This window comes from Takifugu flavidus, unplaced genomic scaffold, assembly GCF_003711565.1.
Source record: "Takifugu flavidus isolate HTHZ2018 unplaced genomic scaffold, ASM371156v2 ctg1076, whole genome shotgun sequence".
Taxonomy (NCBI): Eukaryota; Metazoa; Chordata; class Actinopteri; order Tetraodontiformes; family Tetraodontidae; genus Takifugu; species Takifugu flavidus.
The window spans coordinates 1-11715 of record NW_026621841.1 but is presented as its reverse complement, the minus strand read 5'-3'; the positions used below and the strand labels follow the sequence as shown (position 1 = coordinate 11715).

Genomic DNA, 11715 nt, shown 5'->3' with positions numbered 1-11715 from the left:
TCAGGGTTAGCCTGGAGAGGGAGAGGGTTAGGGTGAGGGTTAGCCTGGAGAGGGAGAGGGTTAGGGTTAGGGTGAAGCCTGGAGAGGGTTAGGGTGAGGTTAGCCTGGGGAGGGTTAGGGTTAGCCTGGAGAGGGTTAGGGTGAGGGTTAGCCTGGAGAGGGTGAGGGTTAGCCTGGAGAGGGAGAGGGTTAGGGTTGGGTTAGCCTGGAGAGGGTTAGGGTGAGGGTTAGCCTGGAGAGGGTTAGGGTTAGCCTGGAGAGGGTTAGGGTTAGGGTTAGCCTGGAGAGGGAGAGGGTTAGCCTGGAGATGCTGTGAATTGTGCAAATGGTGCTCATTGGTGCAGCATCGCCTGAACACGCTGCAGCGTTCATGCCAGACCAGCAGTTGGCGCTGTCGGGGACTCACTGGGCCCCTGGCGAGCGTGGCACCGGCCTCCCCGCCGGGCCACGGTCCTCTGAAGCAGCATTAGCAACCCTAGCCCGTTAGCTTACGTGGGGTCGTGCTTACGTTGCTCAGCTCAAAGGGAAACAGGCGAGCGGGTTTTGATGTTGCAGCTTTGATGTGGCTGATGTTGGAAGGTGCCTTTCCGCAGGCTTCCAACGAGGACACCAAGGAGCATCTGTACGAGACCCTGATGGCGGAGTGCAGAGACCACCATCCAGGCCGTCAGAGAGGAGCTCAAGAGTGAGGCGGTAAGAGTCCCACCAGCGGGTCCGAGTGCAGCGCTGCCGCGTCTTTGATCAAATCCGGGTCCCTGAACTCTGCTTGTTGTGTTCAGAAACAGCGAGAACGGAGCTCTGATCCTGAGAGTGGAAAGGTGTCCAACCTGCAGTACCTGCACAGGTGAGTTGGAGGTGTGAGGACCGTTGCTGCTGACCTGACGTGGATCGGAGGTCATTGTCCCATCGCTCTCTCCCAGTTACCTGACCTACATCAAACTGTGCACGCTGGTGAAGAGGAACGAGAGCATGGCTCACACCCTGCACGGGAAACTGAAGGAACCTGCAGCGGATGAGAACAAAAGAGGACCGAGACCTCAGGACCTGATCCGGCTCTATGACATCATCCTGCAGGTCGTCCTGAGCCCCTCGGTCATCATCTGCATCTGCTGGTGGCTCCTGCTCATCTTCTCATTTGTGTCTGCAGAGTCTGGCTGAACTCTCAACCCTGCAGGGTCTGGAGGACGACCACACTTTCCAGAAGGAGGTGTCCCTCAAGACTTTGGTCTACAAGGCCTATAGGTGAAGTCTCTTCAGGGCTAAATGTGGCGCCTTCTCGATGGGAATGGCTGATCTTTTATCTTCCTGGGTGTTTTCTTCAGATGTTTCTTCATAGCCCAGTCTTATGTGCTGGTGAAGAAGTGGAGCGAGGCTCTGGTGCTGTATGAAAGGGTGCTGAAATATGCCAAGGAGGTCCAGTCTAAAGCCAAGACCCTCAACAACAGCCTGAAGGTTGGTCACCACCTCTAGTGCTGCCAATGTTGGCAACGTTTTCTTTTCTTACTGGTCTTTTAGTCCTGTACATGACTGTAAGGTCAGGGTTAACCTTAACCTTAACCTGGTTAACCCTAACCCTGGTTAACCCTGACCCTGGTTAACCCTGACCCTGGTTAACATAACCCCCTGATTAACCCTGACCCTGGTTAACCTTAACCCTAACCCTGGTTAACCATAACCCTGGTTAACCTTAACCCTAACCCTGATTAACCCTGACCCTGGGTAACCCTACCCCTAACCCTGGTTAACCCTAACCCTGACCCTGGTTAACCCTGACCCTGGTTAACCATAACCTACCCTGGTTAACCCTAACCCTGGTTACCCTGACCTGGTAAAACGACCCTGGTTAACCCTAACCCTGACCCTAACCCATGAGCTGAGGCCCTCTCTGGTCCTGCAGGATCTGCCTGACGTCCAGGAGCTGATGCTGAGGTCAGTGCTGAGAAGTACTCCCTGCAGGCTGCAGCCATTCTAGGTGAGCGGCGTTCTGGCTCCTAACCCTAACCCTAACCCTCTGTCTGCTGCTCCTGCTCTGTGTAACCTCACCTTTGTGTCCAGACACCGGCGACGCCTCCGAGGCACCTTCTCAGCTGCAGGTGAACGACAGCACGGTAAGATGCAGCCACAGAAGAGGCTCAATTGTCCCGGGGGTTCTGATATCTCCGTCCACTCCGGAACGACGTAACCAGGGTTCATTCAGATTTTTCTGCTCCCTGCAGCCTCTGTGCAACCGCCTGGACACCTTTTGTCTGGACCCCACCCTCGTTGGGAAGAAGCCCAGCTTGGTGCCGTTCCCTCCTGAGTTCCAGCCCATCCCCTGCAAGCCTTTGTTCTTTGATCTGGCTCTGAACCACGTGGCCTTCCCACCTCTGGACGAGAAGGTGTGGAGCAGAAGGGCAAAGGTGGCCTCACTGGCTACATCAAGGGCATCTTTGGCTTTGGCAGCTAAAGCTCCGCCCCCTTTGGCAGCGAAAGCTCCGCCCCTCCCTGCTTGGCTTCAGTATGATTGGCTTTTACGTTTCTGAAGATGGAAGCACGTCCACCTTTGACATGAAATGAGCAGACGTACGAGTTCCTGATTCCACCCAAAGATCCTGTTGACGTTTCAGTGCAAGTTTCTTTCAGTTCTTGTTCTTCAAGGTGCAGTTTGTTGCAGAACCCAAATGTTGTGCTCATTAAATGTTTCAAAGACGTTCGCAGCTTCTTTAGTCACTATAGTGTCAGTACACGTCAAGGTGCACGCTCCCACATCCCTGGTACAGGAGCATCCAGCCGGCCCTTCGTGTCCACGTAAAATGAGCTCTGAAGGACGGTTGTGGTGTATAACCCCCCCCCTCACACACACACACACACAGATGGAATTTCAGTCATTCCACGAAAGTAGATGGTTCCTGTTGGGTAGAAACCTGCCCAGCCGGAGGCGGAGCTCCCTCTGACCTAGCTCGTTTACTGCATATCAAAGGACATCAAAGGGCCTCGTGGCTCCTCGCATGACGACGGCCCCTCAAAGGCTTTTGCTATTATTCTGCTACATTGGCATCATAAGTGCAGATTGAAAAGATATTTCACATCAACCTAAATTTCAACTATGATTTTATGAATGTAGTTGGCGCGTCCCGCCTCTGCCCTTTGTTGACCCCCCCCCTCCTTTTTTTGTGTGTATGGAATTCCTTTTCTACACCTTGAAGTGAAGCAGGTGAAGGTGTGACCGCTACACCTGTCTGGGTGTGCTGGGATGAGTGTGTAGGATGCCTGAGCAGGGTGTGTGTGTGTCTAGGTCGGCATTGTGCATATGGAGTTTAGTTTCACTAATGAACAGGTGTGTCCCCGTGTGTGTGTGTGTGTGTGTTGTGTGTGTGTGTGTTTGGTGTGTGTGTGTGTGTTGTGTGTACACACGAGCATCTTTGTCAGCACCACACATGCTACAAATTGTTTGAATGTTTAAATATTCAGTCCACATACCGCCCCGCCGCCCTTGTTTCCTCGTCGGCTCAGCTGAAGGCGAGCTGGTGAAGATGGATCCTCTCGTATCTTCCACATATCTGTATTCAGGGTTAGGGGTTAGGTTAGGGTTTAGGGTTAGGGTTAGAGGGGTTAGGGTTAGGGTTTAGAGGGGTTAGGGTTAGAGAGGTTTAGGGTTAGGGTTAGAGGGGTTAGGGTTAGAGTTAGGGTTAGGGTTAGAGGGGTTTTAGTTTCTAGTTAGGGTTCGAGGGTTTAGGGTTAGGTTAGGGGTTAGAGTTAGGGTCAGGGTTTCGGGTTTAGGTTAGGGGTTAGGGTCAGGTTTAGGGTCAGGGTTTAGGTTAGGTTAGGGGTTAGGGTTAGAGTTTAGGGTTAGGTTAGGTTTAGGGCAGGGGTGGGCAAACATTTTGATTCGTGGGCCACAATGGGTTCTAACATTTGACAAAGGGGCCGGACCAGGAGCAGATGGATGGAGGGAGTGCTTTGGTAACCTCACCTCATTGGAGAAAAAATACACATCTTGGGATATGGAGAAAACATGTGCTTTAATTTCAAATGAAAGAGAAGAGAAGCATTACAACAAATATCTGACTTTGGAATGAGTCTTAAAACACTTAAAATCAAATGAATAAAATGTGCCTTTTAAAAAAAAATAACCATTTCTATTTTAAAGCACTGAAAGTTCTGTTATCCTTCAGGATATCACCATCACTCTCCTCCTGACTGTCTTTTTTCTAGTGGGAAAACACCAGAATTGCAGTGAAAATTTAACATTAACAAGGTTTATTCATTTAATTTTTCAAGTTTGGCGGGCCGGATTAAAATGTTTAACGGGCCGCGTGTGGCCCCCGGGCCGTAGTTTTGCCCATGCCTGGTTAGGGTCATGGGTTAGGGTTAGGGTTAGTTTAGGGTTGGGGTTAGGGTTAGTTTAGGTTAGGGTTAGGGTTTAGGGTTAGTTTAGGGTTAGGGTTAGGGTTAGGGGTTAGGTTCGGGTTAGGGTTAGGGTCAGGGTTTAGGGTTAGGGTTAGTTTAGGGTTTAGGGTTAGGGTTAGTTTAGGGTTAGGGTTAGGGTTAGGGTTAGGGTTAGCGTTTAGGGTTAGGGTTAGTTTAGGGTAGGGTTTAGGGTTTAGGTTAGGGTTTAGGTTAGTTTAGGGTTCGGGTTAGTTTCGGGTTAGGGTTAGGGTTGGGGTTATGGTTAGGTTAGGGTTAGGGTTAGGGTTAGGGTTTAGGGTTAGGTTAGGGTTAGGGTCAGGGTTTCTGCGAGGCCGGCGGGACTGGCCTGATGGAGACTGTTAGCATGCTGCTGACGGGAGGCGGCCAAGTGGCATTCCTCAACTTCTTCCACGACAGCGACGCCCCGACAGCAACTCTCAGCAACTTTTTCACAGCTCATGGAGCCTTTTGACATTTAAACATCTAAAACATTACATTTTCCTACTGAAGACAATTACCCAAACAAACTAACTGATATTAATAAGAATCGAATCATCAGTGCATCACAGCAAATGAAAGTGGAACATTTGAACATCCCAGAAATGAATATTTACAAGAATGAAGAAAGAATAAAGATGATGTGATGCACAGATCCGTTCATGTTTGCTTTCTGCTTTCTTGCTGAACTTCTGAGGAAATGTACAATTTTAGTTGCCAATAAGGAAAATTCAGCTGCTGGATATGAACGTTTCCACCAATCTTGAGTTTTCATCAGGAAGATGCAGACAGGGAGAGTGTGTCACAGGTGAAAGAGAAGAAGAATGCAAAAACAGGTCGGTCCAGTCCTGTGCTGGGTGGTGACCCGCCTGGGAGGGGTTGTCACTGTTGGGATGAGTGTGACTGTGGGACCGAGCTCAGAGGACGACGGAGCCGCAGCCTGAGCACAACACACAGGAGTACGAGGAAGATTCGTGGACCTCTTCTGGATCCACCAAGATGTTGAGCAAAAAAAGTGCCAAGGACTCTGGCAAGGGCAGCAAGTGAGTCTTTCTCCTCTGTGTGTGTGTGTGTGTGTGTGTGTGTGTGTGTGTGTGTGTGTGTGTGTGTGTGTGTGTGTGTGTGAGAGAGAGAGAGACTATTTGGGCCATCTTCACACATGTCATGTTTCTTGCTCTCGTCCTCCGGCTCCCTGTGGATTACACTACACATGTACGACGGAACCTCCATTTTCTCACTTTCATTCTCACTTTTTCACAAGTCCAAGTTTGTGTGGCCCAGCCTAGAGGTCAGTGTAACAGTCTAGAGGTCAGTGTGACAGTCTATAGGTCAGTGTAACAGTCTAGAGGTCGGTGTGACAGTCTAGAGGTCGGTGTAACAGTCTAGAGGTCAGTGTAACAGCCTAGAAGTCAGTGAGACAGCCTAGAGGTCGGTGTGACAGCCTAGAGGTCGGTGTAACAGCCTAGAGTCAGTGTAACAGCCTAGAGGTCGGTGTGACAGCCTAGAGGTCGGTGTGACAGCCTAGAGGTCGGTGTGACAGCCTAGAGGGTCGGTGTGACAGCCTAGAGGTCATGGTGACAGCCTAGAGGTCGGTGTGACAGCCTAGAGGTCAGTGTAACAGCCTAGAGGTCGGTGTGACAGCCTAGAGGTCGGTGTGACAGTCTAGAGGTCGGTGTAACAGCCTAGAGGTCGGTGTGACAGCCTAGAGGTCGGTGTAACAGTCTAGAGGTCAGTGTAACAGCCTAGAGGTCGGTGTGACAGCCTAGAGGTCAGTGTGACAGTCTAGAGGTCGGTGTGACAGCCTAGAGGTCAGTGTAACAGCCTAGAGGTCGGTGTAACAACCTAGAAGTTGCTGTCGGCTCTCGAGGAAAATCCTTTCTGGATTTAGTTTGCTTGAAAAGGATCCTGGATCTTGGTTTTGATGCCCGGTATGTGGGATGTCTCTGGTTTCTGTCCTGTTGGTTTAGATTCATGGTTGGAGTCGGCAGCACAAAGCTGATGTTGTGGTCGACAGATGTTACTCCAGTGGTGATCCTATTTGTTTTTAATGTGACTGAACTCTTCGCGGTCATAGAAAGCGTCACATGAAATCTCTCCGACGAGAGGGAATCGTGTGTCTCCTCCACTGATCCACTGATGTCTGACTGTCTGGAGCTGCTGGCTGGTAAATTAGCATCTGCTGAAGGAACTGTCACCTTATGGCCACAATCAAACTGGAGCCACACTGGGATCCCCCCAATGCTCCCAGCACCGTAGCGCCCCACAGAGAAACCAGATAGCAGCAGTGTGACTCCAACCACAACATCTGTTTGGAGCTTGTGTCATTAATGCAGATGTCTAAGACCAAGATAATTGTGGGATAAACCTCAAGAGGCTAACGTTACAACAATCGTAAATTATTCAATTTAATGTCATCACCTAGTTTTACATCCGCCCATGTCCCAGAGCAGGAATAAGGACCGCATTCCCAGAGTGGCTGCAAAACCTGCTGGGTGAGTCTGGGCGCCACTGCGTTCCTCCCTGCTGCTGCGTCTTTGAGACCAGGAAAGCACTTCAGAGCCCCAAGACACATCTGGTGCCTTTACTAGGTCCTTTAATAGATCCTGATCAAAGGTGAAAGACTCTCAGGGAACTTAGTCATTCCTTGATGATCATTTCCTGAATTGGGAGCCCCGTCCTCTAGCGCAGTAGCCCGTCCTCTAGCGCAGTAGCCCGTCCTCCAGCGTGGTAGCCCGTCCTTCAGTGCAGTAACCCGTCCTCTAGCGCGGTAGCCCGTCCTTCAGTGCAGTAGCCCGTCCTCTAGCGCGGTAGCCCGTCCTCTAGCGCGGTAGCCCGTCCTCTAGCGCAGTAGCCCGTCCTCTAGCGCAGTAGCCCGTCCTCTAGCGCAGTAGCCCGTCCTCTAGCGCAGTAGCCCCGTCCTCTAGCGCAGTAGCCCGTCCTCTAGCGGCAGTAGCCCGTCCTCTAGTGCAGTAGCCCGTCCTTCAGTGCAGTACCCGTCCTCTAGCGCAGTAGCCCGTCCTCTAGCGCAGTAGCCCCGTCCTCTAGCGCAGTAGCCCGTCCTCTAGTGCAGTAGCCCGTCCTCTAGCGCAGTAACCCGTCCTCTAGCGCAGTAGCCCGTCCTCTAGTGCAGTAGCCCGTCCTCTAGCGCAGTAGCCCGTCCTTCAGTGCAGTAACCCGTCCTCTAGCGCAGTAGCCCGTCCTCTAGCGCAGTAGCCCGTCCTTCAGTGCAGTAACCCGTCCTCTAGCGCAGTAGCCCGTCCTCTAGCGCAGTAGCCCGTCCTCTAGCGCAGTAGCCCGTCCTTCAGTGCAGTAGCCCGTCCTTCAGTGCAGTAACCGGTCCTCTAGCGCAGTAGCCCGTCCTTCAGTGCAGTAGCCCGTCCTTCAGTGCAGTAGCCCGTCCTCCAGCGCGGTAGCCCGTGACATTAAAGCTGTGACATTAAAGCTGATGTGGTTCTCACCATGTGCAGGAGCCAGAGCAGCATGCTGGCCTTGCTGATTGCACAGATGCAGGAGAACGCCGACCAGGTAGAGAAAGACATCCTGCGCTCAGAGGAGCTGCTAGCTGTGGTGAGAACCCTCACATTGGTCTATCAGTGACTCTTCATCTGCGAATCGCACCATCAGTGTCTTCTGCTCCCACCAGGACAATGAGAATGAAAAGAAGGACCTGCCCTTTCAGCATCAGGACGAGATTTCAGAAAAGCTGGGACGGGCAGAGGGACTCTTGATGGACCTGTTCCTGGACGTCACCCCATGGCCAAAAAGCTCAAACATCCACAGGCCTCAGAAATAGAGAGCGAGTAAGAAACGAGTGAACAACTCCTCTCCCATGGCTTCCTGGATATAAACTAATGCTAACAGCTATGCTGGTGTTACCCCTCCTAAGCGTCAGCCACCTTCACGAACGCTGGCTCAAAGACTGCGCCTTCTACCGGGAGGTGTACGATACGGTGGACGACGTCTCACGGATGCCCATCATCGAATGGGGGCCTGTTTTTTGGGGAAAAACAAGTAAGAATGATAAAAAGCATTTACATTATTGGTTAAAAACACGGTGGTACTCACAACCTGGACTGTGTCTTTGATCACACACATCAAAGTGTTTCTATCAGTCCTGTAATAACAGAAGTAGCTGTTTATAACACACTGCTCATCTACCATGATGAAGCTTTCCTAGTTTGACAGTGAAGTACTCTCTCTGGTTTAAGGAGCCCTTTAATCCAAGTGGGACGTCATGTCTTTGTGAGGAGACAGGTGTAAAGACGGAAACTGGCGTAAAGATAGGAAACTGGTGTAAAGACAGGAAAACTGGCGTAAAGATAGGAAACTGGTGTAAAGACAGGAAACTGGTGTAAAGACAGAAACTGGTGTAAAGACAGGATCTGGTGTAAAGACAGGAAACTGGTGTAAAGACAGGAAACTGGTGTAAAGACAGGAAACTGGCGTAAAGACAGGAAACTGGTGTAAAGACAGGAAACTGGTGTAAAGATAGGAATCTGGTAAAGACAGAAACTGGCGTAAAGACAGGAACTGGTGTAAAGATAGGAATCTGGTGTAAAGAAAGGAACCTGAACTTGAAGAACTCAGAACTTGTGAGAGTCCTAAACTTTATTTAGAAGTTGCTCAGGTCGTCTGTTTGTGTTGACACAGAAACAGGTGAATTCGGAGGAGTACGGTCCCACCATGGCAGACCTGGAGAAGCAGATCGCTGCTCACAACATCCTGCACAAGGAGATCCAGGCCTACAGCTCCCAGCTGTGTGTCAGCTCGGCAGGTGGAAAGGTGAGATTACAGTCACGGGAGGGACGATTACAGGTACAGGAGCTGGATTACAGGTACAGGAGCTGGATTACAGGTACAGGAGCTGGATTACAGGTTACAGGAGCTGGATTACAGGAGAATCTCTCCCCACGTTTGCATCACACTGATTCAGGTCTTTGATTGTCAATGATGTTTTGGTGATTTTCCCAAATCTTTGTTTATGAATTTTGTGCTGTTTTTTTGTGGAGGTCTGACAGTAATTGTGGTGTGTGTGTGGTGTGTGTGTTGGTGTGTGTGTGTGTGTGTGTGCGTGCGTTCGTGCGTGTTTTAGGAGCAGTACACGGCCCTGAAGACGCAGTACAACAAGTTATTGGTGAGTTTCAGGTGTATCTCTGAGAGCGTGATGGAGTCACAGGAGACGTTCAGAGGCCGAAGTGATGCACCTGCGTCTCCTCCCTCATTCACAGCCTCACACATCATCTCACACACTGACGAGCACAATGAAGCTTCAAGCTCCCGACCTATAAATGTACTCTTCCCCCAGGAAAACTCCAAGTGGCGTCAGCACTACCTGAACAGTCTGTATGAGTACATGCAGACGAGCAACAAGGAGCTGCTGTTCCTGTCTGAGGAGCAGGAGAAGATCAAGAAGCAGGACTGGAGCGACCGTATGGCCGACCCATCTGACCTCCGCAGGCAGTACGAGGTAGGCCGTCCAAGTAACTCGTCCTCCATCCATGTACCCCCAATCATCCATCCAGTTACCCATCCATCCAAGTACTCTCGCCATCCATCCATGTACCCATCCATCCAAGTACCCGTCCATCCATCCATGTACCCTCCATCCAAGTCCTCGTCCACCCTCCATGTACCCATCCATCCATCCATGTACCCATCCATCCAGTACTCGTCCATCCATCCATGTACCCGTCCATCCATCCATGTACCCATCCATCCAAGTACTCGTCAATCCTCCATGTACCCCATCCATCCAAGTACTCGTCCATCCATCCATGTACCCGCCATCCATCCATGTACCCATCCATCCAAGTACTCGTCCATCCATCCATGTACCCATCCATCCAAGTACTCGTCCATCCATCCTGTACCCATCCATCCAAGTACTATCGTCCATCCATCATGTACCCATCCATCCAAGTACTCGTCCATCCATCCCATGTACCATCCATCCAAGTACTCGTCCATCCATCCATGTACCCATCCATCCAAGTACTCGTCCATCCATCCATTACCCATCCATCCAAGTACTCGTCCATCCATCCATGTACCCATCCATCCATCCATGTACCCATCCATCCATCCAAGTACCCATCCATCCATCCAAGTACTCGTCCATCCATCCATGTACCCATCCATCCATCCAAGTACCATCATCCATCCAAGTACACCATCCATCCAAGTACCCATCCATCCATCCAAGTACACATCCATCCATCCAAGTACTTGTCCATCCATCCATGTACCCATCCATCCATCCATGTACCCATCCATCCATCCAAGTACCCATCCATCCATCCAAGTACCCATCTATCCATCAAGTACTCGTCCATCCATCCATGACCCATCCATCCATCCAAGTACTCGTCCATCCATCCATGTACCCATCCATCCATCCAAGTACTCGTCCATCCATCATGTACCCATCCATCAATCCACTGTGTACCCATCCATCCATGTAGTGTCCTCCATCTCTTCCTAACCCCTCTCCTCACCTCCTCACCCCCCCCTCATCACCCGCTCCCACCCCACCGGTCACCCTCCAACCCTTCTCAACTCTCATCCTCCCCGCAAACTCCTCACCACAGCATCCTCCCCTCTATCCCCTGATCCTTTTCACTCCTCTCCTGCTCCTCTCCTCCATCTCTCACCCCTCTTCACCCCTCCTCCCCCCTCCCCCCCCCCCCAGCATGTGAATAATGCATATCCCTCTCTGTCTCAGCACTCCAGAACAACAACTTACTGCTGCATGAGGGGGAGGTGAACAAGCTCCAGGAGGAAGGAGACAGACTTGTGGAGATGAGCACCCGGCCAGCGCTCTGATCAGGTACGGCCCATCACTTCCCACTTTGGGAATTCCTTCCCGCCTTTCTTAGATGCGTGACTGTTGTCTCCAGGCTCAGAGAGATTCGGAGCGAACGAGTGGCAGAAGTTCCTCAATCTGTGCATTTGTCAGGAGACTCACCTGGACAAACGTGGAGGAGTTTAAAAGGGTGAATCTGGGACAGCGCCCCCCAACTGACCACCATCTCCATGTGCTCGGGGTTAGTGCTGGTTCTGTTTCTACACACCTGTAACCTGTATTCTGGTCGGTTCACAGTACAAATTGAGACGGAGCTCTGTCGGAGAGAGAACAAACTCAACTCCACGCTGGACCCCAAGGCCAACAGCCAGAGGAGCAGCTCCGAGACGATGCTGCAGCTGGAGGTACATCTCTGATCCTAATCTCTACATCTCTGACCCTAATCTCTACATCTCTGACCCTAATCTCTACATCTCTAACCCTAATCTCTACATCTCTACATCTCTGACCCTAATCTCTACATCTCT

At 51.1% G+C, this 11715-nt stretch overlaps 1 protein-coding gene and 1 pseudogene across 1 annotated transcript; both read left to right on the top strand.

The window, feature by feature from the left end:
• The first annotated feature begins 545 nt into the window (after nucleotides 1-545).
• On the top strand, nucleotides 546-2690 carry LOC130519664 (signal recognition particle subunit SRP68-like; annotated as a pseudogene).
• A 2603-nt stretch (nucleotides 2691-5293) lies between these two features.
• Nucleotides 5294-11592, top strand: LOC130519665 (envoplakin; the record flags this gene model as incomplete). The annotated part of the gene is made up of 8 exons (XM_057023174.1): nucleotides 5294-5429; nucleotides 7854-7953; nucleotides 8030-8186; nucleotides 8273-8397; nucleotides 9037-9168; nucleotides 9479-9520; nucleotides 9692-9866; nucleotides 11486-11592. Coding segments are annotated over exons 5-8 (423 nt in total), but the record flags the coding sequence as incomplete, so codon positions are not given.
• Nucleotides 11593-11715: the final 123 nt, after the last annotated feature.